Consider the following 21,572-nt stretch of genomic DNA (forward strand, 5'->3'; position numbering starts at 1 on the left):
AGCTTGTCTACAAATGAATGTTAGGTGCGTTTCGGACAAAAGTTAAAGAACCAATTGGCCAAATTTTAGTTTAAATCAAAACCAATTCGTAGTTTATTTTGATTTTTATGATTATTTATTATTTCATATTTTTCTTTTCCATATTTTTTTTCTTTCCACGTCCAATTTGTTTACAGGAAAGCGATGGTGAAAAAAGTGAGCAGGATTTAGTTGTGGACATCGCAAATGATACGGTAAGTTTTCCCAATAAAAAAAGACAATCTCTCTACACACACACAAAAAGAAAGTTACTTTTGAGATACATAAGAGACTTTTCCTTTCACTGCTGTCAATTTTTTTCCTCCATATTTAGAACCTAGTCTGCCTTCAAAATTATTCACAATAATTAAAATAAATTCTTTATCAAAAACAAGTAAATTGAAGGATATTCTTCATTTATTTGTCATTATGATATGCACTATAAAGATACACTTAAAATATTAAAGGAAATCGGTGTAATTTCAATGAATCATAAATGAATTGCTTTGGGTTAATTATGGTAGTGTCAGAGGTGTGGTTATGGTGAAATGGTGATCGTTCTTATCAGTGGGGAAGTTCAATTATTTTATGTGTTTGTTTCACTAATTCTATTACATCATTTGATGTCACATTTTATTTTTATAATTATTATTATTATTGTTTTCACATGTTTTATAACTGCAACATATATCAAATTATTGCATTTGCTGCTTTATCATTTCATGTTTGCTTTATGACATATTTTTCTTTCATCATCTTTTTTGTGTGACGCAATTTCCGCCCGAAAATGAATAAAATATAAAAATAATTTTTTTTAAATTAAATCATCATAAAAAAGTGATTCAAATAGACATTTCAAGAATCATGTAGTCACTCGATTAATATGGAAAATTTGATTTCAAATATATTTTAATTGAATATTTTTTCAGGGTTCACCTTCACCTCGAGCAAATGGTGATCATTCAGAATCACGGGATCGTGACAGTATTGGATTAAATGGAGACAGAAATGGTGATAAAGCAGGATCTAGTAAATTAAATAATGATCGTCCACCATCACGTTCTGGATCTAGTTCATCACGTTCAACGCCAAATCTCAAAACAAAAGATGTAAGTGTTCCTGCTGAACGATGACTCTTAAAAATGATTCTAAATATTTTATTTAATTCTACAGCTCGACAAGCCTGGAACCCCAGGAGCAAAAGCACGTTCAACAACACCAAATTCAACGGCTGGTGTCCCACCAAAAGCTGTAATACCATCACCAGCTGGATATCCTTCATCACCTTATCAACGACCTGCTGATCCTTATCAAAGACCACCACCAGATCCTTATGGAAGAATTCAACAACTTGGCTACGATCCACATTCACATATGAGAACTAATGGATTGCCTTTACCTGGAGTTGGAGGAAAACCGTGAGTAGCTTATCAATTCAAATCCACATTGGAAATTGAGGCCGTAAAAATATTTTAAACTTAACTTTTTTTCTATATTTTAGTGCATATTCATTTCATGTCGTATCAGATGGGAATCTACAACCAGTTCCCTTTCCTCCAGACGCCTTGAGTGGTCCAGGAATTCCAAGACAGGCCCGCCAAATCAATACATTATCGCATGGGGAAGTAGTATGTGCTGTAACAATATCAAATCCTACAAAATATGTTTACACGGGAGGCAAAGGATGTGTGAAAGTGTGGGATATTTCACAGCCGGGAAATAAGAGTCCAGTTAGTCAGCTTGATTGTTTGGTAAGAATTTATAAATAAATTTCAATAGAAATGAATCTAATTACCTAATTTTTTTTCATAACTATAGCAACGAGATAATTATATTCGCTCTGTAAAATTATTACCCGATGGCAGAACACTAATTGTGGGTGGTGAAGCATCTAATTTAAGTATCTGGGACTTGGCAAGTCCAACGCCACGAATTAAAGCCGAATTAACATCTGCAGCACCAGCATGTTATGCCTTAGCCATTTCACCTGACTCCAAAGTATGCTTCTCATGTTGTAGTGATGGTAACATTGCTGTGTGGGATCTCAACAATCAGACACTTGTGCGACAATTTCAAGGCCATACAGATGGTGCTTCATGTATTGATATTAGCCCGTGCGGTTCTAAACTATGGACTGGTGGATTAGATAATACAGTGAGATCGTGGGATCTTCGAGAGGGACGACAACTTCAGCAACACGACTTTAGTTCGCAAATCTTCTCATTGGGATATTGTCCGACGGGTAGGTGTTTTATAAACATTCATATTTAACATGAAATTACATAACTCTTATTCTTTAGGTGATTGGCTGGCTGTTGGAATGGAAAATTCACATGTTGAAGTACTTCATGCAACAAAATCAGAAAAATATCAGCTTCATTTACACGAAAGCTGTGTTTTATCATTACGTTTTGCAACCTGTGGAAAATGGTTTGTGTCAACGGGTAAAGATAACTTACTTAATGCATGGAGAACACCTTATGGAGCTAGTATATTCCAAGTAAGTATCTCTTACTGCTTAGATAAACTTAAGTTTGTACCATGAAGAATTGAATTTTAATCTTATTAAATTACTTATTTTTTAGTCAAAAGAAACATCATCGGTGCTTAGTTGTGACATTTCAACAGATGATAAATATATTGTTACTGGATCTGGAGACAAGAAAGCGACAGTTTATGAAGTCATGTATTAACGCCCAGAGAACTTTGATGGTGATATAGTGGACCTCAATTCTTCTCACTCAATATCACCATTCAATGGAAGTAGTAATGGAAACAACACAAACAGCAATTAAATTATCCACTTCGAGTTGAAAAAAAGAAAATTGTCACATTTGAGGAACAGCAGTTAAGTAAATAATTGAGACCAAATTGTCTTCAATGTGATTGTTGAAAATATCGAAGGATGAAAGATTTTTGTAAAGTGACTTAAATTAATTTAATAATAATGAATGAAAAACAAAAATAATATTAGTTTTCATGTTAAATTTGATTTATAATTTTTTTTATCTCATCGACGTCTCAGAAACTGTCAAAACAAAAGTAAATTTTGAGTAGAAAAAATCGTATAGATGTTTAAGAATGAAAACAATTGTAATTATTAATTAATGCATAAAAATCAAGAAAAAAAGAAACGAAAAAAGAAAATTGCATAAAAATACTTATAAATATTAAAATTAAATAATGTTTAAGATAACAAAATGAAAAAATTTGTTTTGAAGCAGTCGGAACTTTTTTGTTTTCTGAAAGAGTTCTGCATGACACTTTAGGTTTTATGTCCTAATTATTTTTATTTCTTATATTTTTTTTTTTCAATTTAATTTAATTTTTTTTTTTCTGCTTCATACCCTATTTTTTTTGGTGTCAATTTAGCTCAAATTTACACAAGTTTATTTGATGGCCAGAAACCTTTGACTGATAATTTTCAGCCATCTTAAAGGTATTTCTTAAATTTGTTCCGAAAATTACTTAAAAATTCAAGCTTTAATATTTTCGGAAATGTTTAAGACATTCATGCTTCAGAATTTGAGCTAAAATCACATCAGAGGTTTTTGAAAAACCAACTGTAGTTGAAACTTGAATTCACTTTCTATTAATTATTATTAATCCTTTTTTCTTAAAACATGTAATTGAGTACATTTTATTGAGAATTAGAACAACATAAATCTCTAAAACATTTTCTTACACATAAAAAAGAATATTTAATATAGAAAATTATATAACAAATCGCTTTCATTGTGTAAATTTGCCAGATTAAAATACTGTTTTACTATTGAACTACCTATGAGATCAATCTTTAAGCGATAAAAATCGAGATAAGATTAGATGAGAGCTTTTGAAAAGTTATAAGAGCAATTTATTGTAATTTAATTTGATGATATCGTTGCTATACTTTCGAATCAGTTTTGTTCGGTATTAGTTCTAGATATGTAGGACAATAAAGGGCTTTAAAACAATTTTAATTGAAGAACCTTAGAGTCATGTTACCGAAAGTTAATTTTGAGTATGAATTTCTTACTTAAATTCAGAGTTGTAAGAAATTTATAAATTTGAAGGAATATGAGAAATCCCTAACAGGCAAAGAGCATGCTCACCTTAAATATACTAGATGATCATGCTCATGAGCGTTGCTCTTGAAGCCAACTATCCTTAGTGGGAAGAACACATTCAAAAATGAAATTTCTGGACCTCAATGTTGTTTATAGTTTCTTACTGTATTTAAGTGTTGAAAGTTTAAAAATATCAAGAATCAAAACCAATCGACAATCGAGAATAGTTTCCTTTTTTGGTATAGAATCACTTTTAGAGTAAAATTATTTTAATCCTTTCGGTATCAATCGGAAATGCTCTTATAAATTTTCAGTTTTCTTGTTATAAACCACAAAAAAAAAGTTGAATGGTAAATCACTATTTATTAAGTATAAATATTTAAAACACAAGATGTATAAATTAATTAATTTAATTGGGTAAAGAATTGAACTTTAAAAGTCTTAAACAAGAAGAAGTTTAAACTAAAAAAATAAAATATATATAAATAAATGCATCTAAATGTAATCAATCAAAAATGAAGAGAAATTATTGATTTAAGGAATTATAAGAAAACTATGTAAAATGTCGTCAAAGGAAAATCAATGTCCATTTTTTCATTTATATCTGTTTCTTTTTTTATAAATCTTATCCAGACAAAAGTATTTGCCACATTTGAAGAAAATATTGTGAAAAAAATTCATCGTAAATGAACAAATTTGCGTCAAGTTTTGAATTAGTACAGATTTTTAAATGAAAATTACACATAACTGATACATACTTTATATGGAATTTGTAAATGAAGATATTACTAAGTAAAACCAATCATTTCAGATTATTGGACATGATAAGATACATTAAATTGAAGAGGAGAAATTAAACATTTTAAAAAAAGAAACGCAAAAAGTTGAAACATTGTGAAGAAAAAATATGAAAATCTGTAATAAAAACAAGATTTAAAAATATTGAACTGTGTTAATTTATTTATTTTCTAAAGTGTGTTATGAACAACTTGTTAATAGTTATGATGTTACATAGTGGATTATTAATTCATCAATCACGTTCATTTTGTAATAACTTGAGTAATTAATAACGTTATCTAATCAAAATAATGTTTGATTTCCACTGATTACAAGGGTGACTATAAATCTTAAATGAACAGTAGATACATTTTCTGAACAATTATCAGACACCAAAAGGAGTATTGGTAGAGAGAAAATGACTTTGCATACAACCATAGAGTAGGAGAAAGAGCAAAAACACAAGAAAGGAGCAGAAGTAGCCGCACTGGCCAGGAACAAAAACTGTTTCAACCGCTTTATTAACACCTTACGATTCACAGTGGATCAATATATGAACCAATTAGCATCATCGTTGGAGGAATTTTATGCAATCCAAAAAACATAAAGGCTTTACAGTATATGCAACATACATCTGACATTGATGGCTATGGACGTTGAACACCTTAACAGAGTATGGGGAAACTAAATGACCGCGCTCATGAGGATACTTAATCAACGGAATTACTCAATTTTATGAGAGTAATAATGAGCATGCTTCTTGACTGTTTGCGACATTTGATAGAAATATTATCAAATTTACTTGATGTTTATAGTTAACAATTGTTAGGTATACCTACCTCGAATTAATAAATTACCAATAAATTTAAATGCAACCCGATCGATACCCGATGAAATGTTGTCCTCACGACAGTGATCGCTTGACATATATTCGAAGAATGGCAATGTCCTCATTGATTATCATTACTATAAAATTCTTGAGATTTTAATTATCATGATTTTGTTAATTATTGTGGTTTTCAATTCAAGAGAAATGTTCATAATGATAAATTCATGTTATTTTATAAATCAATAATTAAAAGTTGTGTGATTTTTATTAGCACATAATAACCGTTTTATAAATTTGATTGCTAAGGCCATGATATCCAAATTTTCAAATTTATTCAAGACACAATTTTAAATTTTAAAAATCCGTTAGGATTTGATGAATCCTCTCATTTCCAGAGATTTCACTCTCTTACTTCCATATTCTGCTCAAAATTCTCTCTTTGAGCAATTGTAACATTTTTCTTCATTCTACTACTAGTTGTTGAGCAAGCCGGTTGTTGTCATTTTCTTAAAAAAATATTAAATTCTCGGAAACACTTATCAGTGAAAATATTATCATTTAAAAAAGTTTTAAATCTAACACGTTAATATTTTAAACATTAAACAGAAAATGTTTGCAAGTTATTGATAAAATCTAAATTTTAATTGAAAATTTACGAACAAAAAATATATCTGTGTTGTATACATTTAGTGAGAAAGAGAAGTAATATTATCTTCTTGGAAATTCCGCTTGCGTATAATTTTGTTAAATTCTCGGAAAAAATTGCGCTATTTACGGGTGCTTAGTGATGTAAATGTCGAGAGTTCAGCAAAGCTACGAACGTGCCATAATTATTGAATTTTTATTTGAAAAGAAAAATTTTCTGAGATATAAAATTACTGAAACTGGATTATTATTTAAACATATAGCAGCAAAAAACATAAAATGCTTGTAAATATGAGGTTGAAAGTTTTGTTTCTCACTTTGACAGTATTATATGTGAAAAATGCAAGTGCAAAAATATATTGTTCGAATCACACTTATGGAGCTTCAGTTAATACATCATATATGCAGTTTACAAAAGAGGTTATTGATCAAGAATATGTAATGGAAGGGAACTTCAAATATCTCCATTGCTGTGCCAAAGGATACAGAAGTATTGAATGGTAAGTGTTTATAAACATACTTTTTTTCCCTAAAGCATGTACATTATGACTCATTCCAAAATAAAAATATTCTTTCCATGTTGTTTGATTACGATATTTCTTGTGTGCGATAACCTTGAATACCATATGATTCTGAGTATTTGTTGAAGAGAGCTATTTCTAACGAAAATAAGGCCCCGTGCAAGCAATGCGCATGTGCTGGCAAGAGAGCATGAAATGTTGTCAGTCAAACAAAATTTCCCGCTAAATTGTTGAAGAAGAGAGTGGAAAAATAGAAGAAAGGGAAAAATTGATTGTTTTTTCTGAGAATTCCGTGTTATTGAGTTTACCGCTCTCGTTTCTTCGTCTACGAAGTTCAATTTAAAATTAATTTTAAAACATTTTTTAAGCTTCTAATGAAATGTATTTATTGCAAATGAAAACAACTTCCTAATTGAACTGTGTATTAGTTTATGTACACATAAAATGCGTTTGAAGTAATTGCAATTGCTCATTTCTCTTTGAATTGCTTCCTTTTGTACAATAAACTCATTGTTCTGATCTACTAAATTTAATAGCTTTAAAAAAAGTTGCATCTTCTCAATAGGGGACTTCGTTTTGCTATATATACACAGCCATTAATTCTCTGTCCAATATACCTCGAAATTCCAAGAAACATTTTTTTTTCTTCCCTTTGTTCCCATTTTTATTTTATGTGGATGGACATACAATGGAATGCATGTAGACAGACATTTGCAACACCCGTAATAAAAATGAACAAGCAAAATGTGCTAAAGAGATGATGAAAAAAATAAAAAATTTGCAACAAAGCCACACAATTATGCAGCTTGTATGAGGATGTTTATAAAACTATGTGTGTATGTGTGCATTTTTTTTTTGTGAAATATGAAAGATGCGAAACATCAGATAAAGAAGTATTATTTTTATGTAGGTGAGGTGAAAAGGATATCTCGACATTATTTTCATTTTCAGAGAATTCCTTATGTATAATTTGTATTATACTGCCTGCACATGTTAGAAATAGGTGTGATAATTACAGTTAACAGATCCTTTAATGAGCTTTTAGTTGTCGTAGTTACAATTGAACTAAGCATAATCAATTTATAGAAATAGTTTGATTAAACGGAATTGACACAATGTTAACTAAATTTATGTTGATTAATTGACAGGATGAATATATAAAATAAAATTGAGTCTTTAAAATTCTCATGGAAAAATTTTGATGCTTAACAATACTTAAAATTATGAAGATAAGTGTCCTCAGTTAGCATCTTATGGTCTTAATAGTTAGAATTTTATAATTGAGCTCTCAAAACTCAACATGAAAATTGGACATGATTCAACTTGAACAAAATATCATATTTTTTGTTCTTTTAACTCTCCTTTTCTCATCGTTCGTTGCTGTTCACACTGGGAAGATACTTATTGAGAAATCCATTGTCTCACTTTCAAGCATTTTATGTTTCTTTCTTTTCCTTATTTTTCTTTTCTTTGACGGCGCTCATTTATCTCTGCTTAGTTTTCTGGTTAAAAATACCAAAAAAAAAGAACATACAAAACTTAAATAATAGAAGCATCTTAAAGAGATACGAACATAAAATTTCAACCTTAAGAGACATGAGAGAAACTCTTGAGTTTGGTTAAAATTCTTAGATTTCTATCTGAAAATGTTTCTATTCTTAGTCATAAAATTATATCCTTATATGTACAATAGTTCATTCTCATCAGCTTTTCTTATCAAATTATATCTTATTGTTGTTGCCATATTACACTCTTCACTATCTGGCTGATCCATGTTGGCCACAGAAAAGACAACACAGTGAAAAGAAGACGTGAGAGAGAGGAACAAAAACAGAAAGTAGAAATTAATTCCAAGAAAAACAAATAAAAATTTCGTAAACGACATTTTTTGTCACTTTTTTAGACAATTACTATGCATAACTTTATGTCAAGTAATTTATTCATCACGTGTCCTTTGAGTCCGGATCATCTGGCAGAAACTATGGATTCCATGGATTTTGTGGAATTTGTGGAATCCATGGAAAAATTTATGGAAATCATGGAATTTATGGATTTTTTGATGGAATCAATGGAATCCATGGAAATTATGGATTAATTCGTGGAATCCATGGATTCTATGGATTTTTCCATGGAATCCATAGAATCTATGGATTAATTTATGGAATTTGTTGATCCTATGGAATTTGTGGAATCCATTGAATCTATGGAATCCATGGATTGTGGAATATATTGAAATAATCATTGAAAAAACTCTAAAATAGAATCTTTATATCATATTTACCATTTTCTAATGATTTTCACTAATAGGATTTATAAAATTTCTTTAAAATTTCTGCAAAATTCTGCATTTACGTTATCAAAAATGGAAAAATTACTATCTATTCTAATGTTAATCAAATTTTTTGGACTATTTGTATAAGGAAAAATTATAGTGAGCGTTTTAAAATTTTATGCGCTCATCAGTTATTTCGGACTTATTTGTAAAAGGAAAAATTACAGTAAAATATTTAAAAAAGCATGAAAAATTACGAATTTTTAAAAAATAGTTCCATGTATTCCACAATCTATGGATTCCATAGATTCAATAGATTCCACAAATTCCATAGGATCAACAAATTCAATAAATTCATCCAAAGAATCCATGGATTCCATGGAAAAATCCATAGAATCCATGGATTCCACGAATTAATCCATAATTTCCATGGATTCCATTGATTCCATCAAAAAATCCATAAATTCCATGATTTCCATAAATTTTTCCATGAATTCCACAAATTCCACAAAATCCATAGAATCCATAGTTTCTGCCAGATGATCCACTCCCGTGTCCTTTCACTGCTGAAAATAAATCAAATGTGCTTTTTAACAAGTTTTTTACTCTTTTGGCAATTCAATGGTGTTATTAACCAGTAACTGTCGGCAAAAAGTAAAGACTGAAATATCCACAAATATAGCAACAATAACGTTGATAATAAGAATAACTTTCATAAGATGTGGAAACAAAGAATGAAAGAAAATAAAAGAGAAACAAAGTTGAGTATGCCTATACAACAGTTATCACGTAACAACAATCGCGCGACTGCTTCCCGTATTCTCAGAAATTTATGGTTCTTTAACATTCTGCAAAATTTGCGTTCATCCAATCGCTGAGTTTAATATGTATAAGCTGTTTAGTAAACGTGTCATTTCACCTCAATTCCCATTCATCCATTGCTGTGCAATAATGTGCATAATGATGAGCATAAACCACACTATTGAATGCATCTAAATAATGAATGCGAAAGCACTTGTATGTGGAATCAAATTCTATAAGCAAATTTTGTAATTGAATCATCGTGTGAGCTTCATTTCCATAATACTGCAATGCAATCGCTCTTTCACTATACATACAATTATTTATTTATTTTTTTATACATAGAGTCATCTTCCAAGAAAACAAGCAAGTAATAATTCATAAGCATTTCATAAAGAAGGAGGAGGAAAAAATTTTACGGCGGTTTATAACTGTAAACATTTTTGCAAGTGAAATATTTTTTTAATAAATTTTCTAAAGAATTCATTAAAAAACATTAAATTGTATTAAAAGCCATGAAAGATATGAAAGTTTATGCCTCAATTTTAAACATTGACTTAAGATTTCATTAAATGTACTCCCGATCGGCACTCGTATTCCATGGGAGTTAAATGACATCCAAGTTTCAATTTTTATGGCAGTCAACTTGGACGTCATCTAGCTATTCATAGCATACGGCAGTCATGAATGATTTGTGCCGATCGGGAATTATTTTAAAATTAAAATCAGCTAATTTTACGGCCATAAATGTACAATGTTTAATGTATTTACATGAAACGATTCTGAAAACTATTAAAATTGGTTAAAATGGTTGTAAAGTCAAGCTATATTATTACGGTAGTTACAATAAATATTCTTGTTGTTAACATTTTCTTGCAATTGAAATACCTGAAGGTTTATAGTTTTCTGTCTATATTCAGTCATATAAAGTCTACAGAGTAGGAGTCATTTCAAAAATCTTAAGTTTTGTAACGAAGTTAATCTGGTAGCTGTTTATGGTCTGAAAAGATTTGCTTGTCAATTTGTGAATACGAAAATAACTAATTAAATTAATATATATCTGTGTATTTTTGATCAAAAAAACCTTTAGCTATTCGTATCATTGAGAACAAAAGCTACGCTAGGGCAATTCTCGACCTTGAATTGTTTAACGAATGAGGATGCGCTAGTCTTCTGCACTCAGTAGTCCTACATTCTATAGTGGGTTCAGAATTACTTCTTTGATGAAATTATTGCGTGTAGCCTACAAACGAAGGCTGTTTCCATTACACATAATTATGTACGGAAGTACTAAAATATTCCGAGTCACTTTGACAGAATTGATTAATCAACCAAAAATATTAAATTTCAGATTTTTATGTTTTAATAAAATCATGAAAATTGACGTTAATATTTATGGATTAATTTGGTTAAAATCTAGTAGTTTAAAACGCCTACTTGCATAATTTTATGAAATTATTTCGACTGATTTCTAGGAACTTATTAGGATGTTTCAAATGTAGAGAAACGTTTGAAAGCGACAAAATTTTATCTCAATTTATTGAAAATATTCTGTTTACATTAGCATAAAGGAAATTATTTGTGTGTATTTAAGCAAATTGCCTTCCAGATTTGCAAAGATTTATAGAAAGTGTCTTCAAGAGAATAATTTTGTTTGTGAAGAGCGATTGGGGGAAATAAGAATTCTTAGAAATTATCCATCATACCCTAACAGTAATGCTAGATGTGCGCAGAATCCAATTAATTTTTTATTCGTGCATGAATATTTTTTGGCTCAGGAAAATGAAAATCTTGTTAAGTGTGCTTCTCGGAAGTCGAGGAATATTGCAAAAATATAGGATTTTTCCATTTCTTGTTGTTGAAATAAGGGCTTAATAAATATGAAGTCGTATGGCGAAATACAATGCTAAATAGATATCCATGATGAAAGCTTTAAAAGCTTTCTATTCATTAATGTTTGTTCAATTTTAGTGAATTAACCTACAATTTAACTAGGTTATAAATATACTCTAAATTTTGTAGAAGGTTACAATATTAGTTGATATAACTCAAACTAATATTTAATCGCTATTGTTTACAGTAATAGTAGCCGTTTAGTTCAAAGTTCATAGAACTTGCAGAATGAAAATCAAATTTTTTTATGTTGTGGAAAATTGATACGATAAGTAAAATTATATTTGTTCTTCTTTTTCTTGTTGCACTTTAGTGCCTGCTCTAGGATCTACAACATTTAAACAAGTTGGTTTCAGTTTACATGTGAAATAATGAGAAAACATTTCAATGCAGATATTACAATAACAATTAGTCTTTCTACGGACTGGAATGTGTGAAATGGAAAATCAGTTTAAAGAATTCGGTTGACAAAGTCATGAAATTGATATTGTTGTCTGTACACACCTGCACTTATACTATTTGTTTATGAATGTTGAACCATTTTAAGAAGATTTATGAAGTGAGAAAATCTCTTGTCATTCAAATTTGAATTTTCATGAAACTTCTTTGAACTTCTCAAATATTATACAATATTTCTTTCAACAATCATGTGCATATGTAAACATTCTGAGATACACTTAACGTCAACATACTATATGTTGAGCAAATAAACTTAATGACTTTATATTATTTCAAAAACTTTATCTCAATTGGAATTATTTCTAGTTACCGACAATGTACAAATATTTGGAGATATAATTTCTAGATTTTTTTTCCTTCACTTTCTCATGGCTGTTTGGGAAGATTATACAATGTTTTCGTTTGAAAATATAATTTTCAGGACTGTTTACAATTCATAGTGATTCCTAGAAAATGTAGGCCAAATATTTTGAGTACAATATTTTTTTGGAAAATGAAGTTTTCAGTAGAAACAGAAAAGTAGAAGGTTAAAGTTGGTTGAAGAAACTTCGATGACTAAATTGCGTATTTCATTAAATATAAATTATCTGATTTGCTTGCCTACATACACATTTTTAGTAAGCGCAATTAGCGCATCGCAATTTTTCAATCTTTCACTCAGACCTCGAGCGGCACAAGTTTTTGACAGCAAGCAGAAAGGCGGTCACGTGGTATTTTTTACTGCAAATAACATGAGATTTATGAAAGGATTGGGAATTGTGTCTCAAAAACCCCCAGAAAATTGAAGAAATTATCACAAAAATTTCCTTCCTGTTTCTACTTAAATTAAAAGTTGGATTGAATTTCATTAACATAGATTTAAATGTCAACTGAACTCATGTAACTTATTTAACCTTCGTAAAATTATTGAATTAAAATGATCTTGATAAAAAAGTTTCTAAAAAGTTCTTTGATTCAATTTTCCGATATGAAAAGTTACATATTGCTAATCAAGTTCTTATACATAGCACTTTTACAGCATTGAACATTATATACGACAACAAAGATAAATGTTTAATATGAAGACTTAAAAGTTTTTCATATTTTCTTAGAAATCCGCTCTGCTCAGTGAAGCAACAAAGTGTGAAGATTAAATTTAAATTTTGTTCATGCAAATGTATTGCATTTCAAGGAAATTCGTCTGAATTTCTTCCTCTTTTAAATGATTGAAGAGAATTTATCTTGTCAGTAATGATTTATGCGTTAAATGTTCTCTTGAGGCAATAAAATATTTATTTACGGATCATGGATTATCATCCTATGCTGTTATAATATTTAGCAAATTTAGCAATGTTTAACGTTTTTTCCCATGCTGCATCAATTGAACGTGATTTTATTATGAAAATTACACTCGTGAAGTTTATTAAAGATTCTTCAGCAATCATTGATCAAATTTCCTTGCTTTAGTCTTAAACTTTTGTTAAAAAATATGGATCACACGTTGTTTACTGCATGGATTGGGAAATCTTGTTAATGAACATCGACAGCGAAAAGGAAATTGATTTATTGTGTGTTGATGAAAAATCACTTCAAAGATTCCAATCTACTGAAATTATTGAATCATCTTGACTGCAATATCTTGAAAGTAACAATTGCACTCTAGCAATTTAAATCTCTTTGATAGAATACTTTTAAATATAATCGATAACCGAAGATGACGTATTTATTCCAACTTCCAAGAAATAATAAAAGCATTATGTATACCAGTGGTGGGTAACCTGTGTGCCGCGACACATCAGTAAGCTGCCAAAATTGTTTAGGAATACCATAAATCATATTTCATGTGCGGTTTCGATCAAAGTGTATAGTTAAGATGTGCCTCGAAAAATAAAAGGTTGTCCACCACTGATGTACGCATTCACAATCTGCAAAATTATAGGTTTTTAGGATTGTTTCAATCCAATAAAATGAATTATTGCACGAATAAAAATGATGAATTTATTTCTCGTATCAATCATAATGTTCATTTGCTAATTTTACATGCTGTTATTTGATGCTGTGTGAAAGAACAATGATCTTATTTCTTTTCCGATTTTTTTGCCTCCAGTATTGCATTTTGCTTGATCTCAATTTAGAGATTTTCATATTTTATACTTCTGACATACATGAAAGAATAAAATAAAAAAAAGAATAAAAATTTCGAGAAGTTTTCTGAGAATTCATTCATCTTCTTCTTTATGCTTCCTTTTGCACATTCTCTGTTTATTCGCTTTTTTTTCATAGTTGTAAAGCGATATTGAGTTCGCATTTTGAATATAGCATACATGTATATATGTATTTCTTGGATCAGCGTTCAAGTGTGATGAAACATCAAATTTCGATGAAAATTTAAAATGATTTAAGGGCCTTCGACAAGATGGCATAGCTCACTTGCCTGGGAGTTTGGTTTTAATTGAATTTCTTGGAATATAAATTAATAAACTGCAAAATGAAATCACTCGAAAAAATCATTATAAAGTTTTCTTACTTTTCTTACATTCATGAGATTTAATAAAATAGCAAACGTTTCGACTATATTGCCAATAGCGATTCGTACAGTAAATTAAATTTTCCTAGAAATATAAACGAGTATTAGTTGGATTAATAATAATATTTATTGGAGATAAGAGTCGATACATGACGCAAATTAACATTTATTCGTTAAATTTTATTCTGATTCATGACATTTCCATTTATTAATTTATTTATAGGTTGAAAGATGGGAAAAGTTATCCGTGGTCATCAGAGGACACATCATCACTGATTTTATATCCAGATGCAGAAAATCAAACAATATTCACAAGAAAAGCTTCAAAAATTGATGAAGGAAAATACACATGTGTTCTGCGGAATGCAACACATAGAATGGAACATCAGATTGACATTAAAGTTATAAGTTCATCACCAGATATTCCCTTAGCAACATTTAAACCTGTCGATCAATTTGTAAATGTTGATGGATCGGCGAGATTCTATTGTGAAGCATTTATTGGAAAGAAAGCATTACCAAATATTGCAATAAGTATTAAATGGTATCATTTAAGTGACGATAATAAAATACAATCAATAAATAATGATGATAATCATATGGATGAAGAAGTAGTTTATAGAGAAGATGGACAAATCATTGGATCATATTTGACAATTACACAAGTAACATTAAATCACTACGGTAGATATTTATGTCGAATTGAAATCGGCAATTCATATAATCATCGATTAGACATGACAGCATCACTCATCAATGCACTTCCCATTGAGGCAAATGTCAGATCTATCCTCACCAATCATATTTTTCTTGGTTCTTGTGCTGCCATTATTGCTCTCATCACGTTTTTTCTATTACTTCATTGCACGAAATCGTGGTGGTTAGACTACGTCGATGCTGGCGTCAAAAAAGAAGATGATCTTCAGAACAAAGAACTTGCAGCATTCTCATGTCGCAAACACTTACAACCTGTGACGTCTGATGTAAATCGACATTTACGCAATAAATGTGATGATATTAAAATCCAAATAGGCAGTTCTTAAGTTAATTTCTTCCTCACAACATACTCTAGTATATTTAAGTACACTCACACATTCCATAATCTCAACTGTCAATTATAGTTGGCAGTATAAAAAATTCTATAAATTAATCATGAGACTGTAGTTAATAATATTTGTGAATGTCCTTTTGATATGAAAAGTTATAAAATCTACATAATTATGAATCAAGTAAAGTATAAAGTTACATTAAGGTTATTCTAATGATTTAAAAAGAAATTATTAGAGAATGCTCAAATTATTTCCATTTTGCAAAAGCAGCAACATGGAACAAATTTTGAGAAAAATTATTTTTTTAAAGATTTATTCCAAATCATTGTTTGGATGTTGAAGACATGACTAACGCATTATGATGATGCAGATGGATTTTATATTATTTAAATTTTTTTATTAAAATATGAAGTTAATCATTAGTGACGATCATTGAATAATATGAATTCTAAACCATCGCTGTGTCACAAAAAATTCATAGAAAAAAATTGCAACAAAAATCAAATGGCATTTAGAATTAAATTATATAATTAAAATGGTGATTCTGTTAACTAGCCCGATCAACACAAATCTTTTATGGCAGACAGTGCTGCCAGATGGCATCTAATTTTCTAACAGGCAAAGAGTGTAGTTCTCGAGAGCAGAGTAAATTGAGCGTGAGTATTGCGCAAAGCAGGCTTACCTAGTAAATTTGAGATGAGCAAGTCCTCGAAAGCATCTTCTATTCCTGCTAGGGAGTGACAATTGTTGTGTTATTTAACATAAAATTTTCCACTTGAACGCCATATAGCAGTCAATCGGATGTCATGAATATTTTGTACTGATCGGGTAGGAAATTGACAATTTGCAGAACTCGAAAAATAATTCATAGAATTGAGAAAAATAGTTTTGTGGACATTTTTCTCAAAAATAATGTTGCAAAAAAACTGTACCTTTTGATTTGAACTTAATATTTATTAACACATTGATACAGACAGATCAAAACAATATCTGAGACAAATTGAAATCAATTGAGCTTAAAATTAAATTTAGAAAACTGTATGGTTCGATTTAGACCTTCATCGAAGTCATCAAATGTCAGTAAAAATAACAGAAAATGGACTTATTAATGTAAAAAAGGTAAAATATGGTTACATCAATGTTTTATTGATAAAATTGTATTTTTTGTTTTGTTCTTTGGTACCAAAGTGTATGGACTTCGTATGTATACAGTCGGCATATTTTTGTAGAAAATTTTTCTTTAATTCTTTTTCAAAAACATAAGTAGATTGAATTTTTTGTTTATGCCGATTACATCAAAATTTGATGTCAAAAGGTTTAACTGATTTATTAGATTCTAATATATGTTGAACAAATAGGAGATATTATTGTATACAGAATATAAATTGAAAAGGAAAATAGAAAACTGATATGTCATTTGTCAAAGTTCTTCTAAGGTTTTCTAAATAAATTTGTAAATAGTTTACTATTAGTCACGACCCAATATACATAAAGATACATATAGATCTTGTTTAAGACTTAAGTATAAATAAAATATGAATACCAATACAATCTTTCCATAACAAATAAATCTTTTTGTGGTGAGAAATGATAAATCTTTATATTGTGTTTTTATTCAATTAATTATACATCATTTCAGATGATTGAGAAAGAATACATCATAATTTAAATGTTTTACGGCATCAAATTTACTACATTAAGTGCTTTCTCACAATGCCAGTTTATTGTTTCAGGAGTTTAGGGTCTGGATGTATGCAACTTATTGTTTTCATTTTTTGAAGTTTTTTATAGAAATTTTAGGTATTTTTAAATCCAATTCCACGATTTGTTGAAGAAAATGACATTTTAGATCAGTGATATACAACCTGTGAGTCGCGCACTGTAGTGTTCATTTAGAAATGCCATGAACTGTATGACATGTGCGATTTTGGTCGAGGCTTATCACTAAGGCAAAAATAAAAGGTTGCCCACCACTGGCTTAGATGATTAAGAAAATAAATATACAGATTCGGTTAAAGAACTGAAAAAAAATTTCGATAGATTCAATTCCATCAGTTACTCAGCCTTTGAATAAACAAGAAATGATGTACGAATGATGTGTATATGGAACACACAAAAGAATAAGAGATGAGGAGAAGCTGAGAAAAGGAGACCACACATAACATTTGAAAAAATATTAATGTATTCTTTCAGATCTAATGTCATATCATAATGAGATTAATTTTACTTATTTTTTCTTTATTGTCATAAAGATATTACAAGATTTAATGTGTATTTATTCACAACTTTGAACGCCTATTCTCCGATTAAATGGATTATTTAGAATTATTGTATAAAATAATAGAGACATTAAATGTTATTGTCAATAAAGCAACAAAAGTTAGGCTTTATCATTATGCAAATGGGAAACCTAGGGTACGAAAATTGAATTTTAATTCTTTCTTACCAAGCTTGCTATATTTTTTTTCCACAGACTTGAGCCTTTATTTTGAGGACATAAAATCAATATCAATGTTTTCACATTAGATTATACTGATTATCCCTTCCAAAAATTATACGCATAAACATTGATTTCCTGGAAAAAATACGTTTTTTTATATGCTTGCTTTTAAGGCCAAAATATGTCTGTTCATGACATCTAGGGATTTATTAATGAAATGTTTTCTTTTATATACATAAAAGTCTTTTGATGTTGCTTGGGTACTCATCATTACTTTCCCTTTATAAAACTTCTCACTTTAACTTGAATGACAAGTAAAAAGTTTTTTTTTTTTATGAAAATGACATTTCTGGGAATTAAGAACTTTCATACTTTCGCATGCAAGGATATAAAATAAATTTAATAAAATATTTTCCTTTCGTTACTTATAAAATAACATGGGTCAATTTCATGATTATATGAATAAGGAATTGAGGATATCTTTTGCAATCGATTTCTGTTAAGATTTAGCCAATATTCCTTATGAATTTTATTATTTGAAAATGTAGCATCCCTTATAATCGCTGAAGTTGGTTCTTATCTCATTCTATGAGTTTAATATGATCAGAATATTCTCAAATTATTGCCATGGTAAGGAAATTAAAAATCTTTGCAATAATTTAAAATATTTCCTAGAAGGACTTCTTATAGCCAGAGTTGTTTTCTTGATCTCTATGTCTTCACAATATTATAGATTTTTTCCATCAAAATCTGATTGAGACCACAAGAAATGAAAAGAGTTCAGTTAACTGATAAAAACACAAAACTACGGATAACAACTCTGACTATACAGCTTAGAAAAAAAATAAAAATTTGATGAATTCTGAATATTCTATTGCTTTAAATTTTGAATTGAGATAGGAAAATTGAAATTTCCACCATCCTACGCGTAAGTTTTAGGAAGAAAGAAAGAAAGAAATGTTGATCGAAGTTGTGATATTATATAATGCTACTTTACAATTCACATAAATTATTCTTACGCAAATATTTGGGCTTCTAAGAAAATTAAATGGATTTTCATTCGCAGAATTTGGTACTGCAACGCAATATACATATCTAGTTGTCCTGCGTACATAATCAATCAAAATATTTCCTAGAATTTGCTGATTTGTGAAAGGTGATGAATATGATGAAATATTGAAATTCTTGGAATTCATTTATGAAATTTCCGTACAAAAATTCGATTAAATTTAAACAATAATTTTAAATTAGGTGTGGAATTTTGCTTGGTAAAATTCAATCATATATAAGCTTTATTTAAATTGAAAATATTTAATTTAAAATGCCTTACAAAAAAAGGTCAGTATGGATCAATATGTGTTGGATTAGTAAATATTTAGAGTAGGAACGAAAGGATATTATCAGTTTTAAAGTACGAAATGTGAACCGTTGTCAATTCGTTCAGAAAAATAAGAACTCAGTATTTGCCTTACCTGTGTGATCTGCATCGTCTAAGATAGTCAAAATCATTCACGTACTAATTTTTACTATTTTGCTTTATTTACATAACTGGAGGATTTGTAAGGCGTATGAGATGTCTTCATTGCTTTTGTATTAACTATAATTTTTTGATGATTAATTGCAGCAAAATTACATTTAAAAATCTTGAAAATGAATATCGAATAGTGAATTTGAAGATAAATACTCTAAAATGATTTCCTTGAAAAACCACCCATGCAAAAAATAAATAAAGTGTTTTCCATGAAGCTTGTAAACCACAAATACATCTGGATACACAAATTACATGTAAGTATGCTCACTTACAAGCGCTTAAGTGTTTTAAAAAGCAAAAATTTATTAATTCTTAGATTATATAAAATAAAAGTAACTAAATTTTTTTGAATCTACATAACATTCCTGTGAATTCTGCACATTAAATTCCTGGGCAAACATTTTCTTAAAAAAGGCACATTCTAGATCATAACGAGATATGTGAAACCAGTATTTGAGTTTCGCGGAATTTCGTTTTGTGGTTAATTCCTGAATTATTTCAACAGATAAATGTTTATGATATTTAGTGCCATGTCGCTAAAAAAACTTTTCTTGTCTCATTAAAATTTACACATAATAAAACTGCATCATAATGAAAAAAAAAAGTCTCAACAAGTTTCACGCAAATTGTGAACGAACATGTCATCTTGTTGGTAGGTTGATGCATTCATATATGAAACACAATACACGTTAATTGGAATACAATGAGGTGTAGAGCGAAAGAACCAAAAGAAAATTAAAAAGCATTTGTACAGAAACTCGTATCCAATTGAAGAAACGTCAACAGCTTTTATTTATTGTATGGTAGCCAATGGTAATAATGATATCTCATTTATTAGTAGGAAAATTCGAAGAATCAATTTGTGGTGAAATTGAAATGCTTCAACTTATTGCTTAGCAACTTCAATTAATGGATGGAATTCTCAGTTCTCACTAAATTGGAAATGAGTTTGCTGGAAGCCTAACAATAAGGTGATTAAATATAATTCTTGTTTACAACATTTTACCTCATTTTTTGACAATTATATTGATATGAAATTTCAAATCTAAAGAAAGTGATTAAAAACTTGAATCTTTGATATTTATTTTTGACGCAACTGCTTTTAAGAGGCAGAGCTTTTTCCCGGATTTAATTATAATCTCAAATAGCTCCAAATGAATATGTAAAGCAGGAGGTAAAAATATACTAAAGTCGTAAAACATTTAAAGCATGTCTAAACTATAATAGTTTTAAAAAATCCAATATTAGAATAGAGGTAAGCATGGATCATTATTTTTCAAAATCAATAAATTATAGATCAGATCCTGTAAATTAACAATGAAATTGAAATTTACATATTAATAGCAATAAATTAATCGAGATGGATCGAGATATAGCAAGAAATTGACGTCGAAAATTCTTGGAAAATAAACAACCTACATGCAATAATTGAGCAAAAATGTATTTGTGCTCTGTTCAGCAACTGTGAGCGAATTTAACATGTCATAATAATATTAATTTGTTTTAACATGAATTCAATTATTAAATTCTCTGAAAACGTTCTGTCAATGCATCAGCCCAATAATTTTCCATTTAAAATTTCTCAGTAATTCCTCAGATGTTGCAATATACAGCAAATGTGACTTTAATGATAATATCTAATAGATTTTGGATAGAATATATTATTATTAAAAAACATTGTTTAATTTAATACGTAATAATACTTATGAATATTCATTTATTATCATTGATTACTTTACATTTCATTGTTAAATTATTCTAATGATTATTTTATTCTTCATC

General features: G+C 29.2%; 2 protein-coding genes across 5 annotated transcripts in view; both read left to right on the forward strand.

Annotated features, from left to right (window-relative positions):
- gro (TLE family member transcriptional corepressor groucho) overlaps nucleotides 1-5,009 on the forward strand; it is a 104,097-nt gene extending 99,088 nt beyond the window's left edge. For 3 of the 4 annotated variants that reach the window (XM_070647388.1, XM_070647390.1, XM_070647389.1), the window contains 7 exons: nucleotides 177-233; nucleotides 948-1,127; nucleotides 1,192-1,436; nucleotides 1,520-1,769; nucleotides 1,837-2,260; nucleotides 2,319-2,518; nucleotides 2,604-5,009. In XM_070647388.1, coding sequence (XP_070503489.1) covers nucleotides 177-233; nucleotides 948-1,127; nucleotides 1,192-1,436; nucleotides 1,520-1,769; nucleotides 1,837-2,260; nucleotides 2,319-2,518; nucleotides 2,604-2,711 — 1,464 coding nt within the window. In that variant the 3' untranslated portion in view covers nucleotides 2,712-5,009. The remainder of the gene's footprint in view (nucleotides 1-176; nucleotides 234-947; nucleotides 1,128-1,191; nucleotides 1,437-1,519; nucleotides 1,770-1,836; nucleotides 2,261-2,318; nucleotides 2,519-2,603) is intronic. The other variant, XM_070647391.1, reaches the window with a different exon arrangement.
- Nucleotides 5,010-6,170: 1,161 nt separating this feature from the next.
- Nucleotides 6,171-17,414, forward strand: LOC139095890 (uncharacterized). The gene is made up of 2 exons (XM_070647431.1): nucleotides 6,171-6,818; nucleotides 14,994-17,414. Exons 1-2 carry the CDS (start codon nucleotides 6,598-6,600, stop codon nucleotides 15,811-15,813), a joined length of 1,041 nt encoding a protein of 346 aa, XP_070503532.1. The 5' UTR covers nucleotides 6,171-6,597; the 3' UTR covers nucleotides 15,814-17,414.
- The last annotated feature ends 4,158 nt before the right edge of the window (nucleotides 17,415-21,572 follow it).

The sequence above is a fragment of the Chironomus tepperi genome, unplaced genomic scaffold (genome assembly GCF_022539635.2).
Source record: "Chironomus tepperi strain 1889 unplaced genomic scaffold, CSIRO-AGI_Ctep_v1 contig_376, whole genome shotgun sequence".
In the NCBI taxonomy this organism is placed as follows: domain Eukaryota; kingdom Metazoa; phylum Arthropoda; class Insecta; order Diptera; family Chironomidae; genus Chironomus; species Chironomus tepperi.

Excerpts from the sequence above, each read along its gene's own strand:
- LOC139095890 (XM_070647431.1), top strand. The coding sequence starts at position 6,598 with ATGCTTGTAAATATGAGGTTGAAAGTTTTGTTTCTCACTTTGACAGTA. Across the intron at positions 6,819-14,993 it reads GGATACAGAAGTATTGAATG|GTTGAAAGATGGGAAAAGTT; the intron begins GTAAGTGTTTAT and ends ATTTATTTATAG.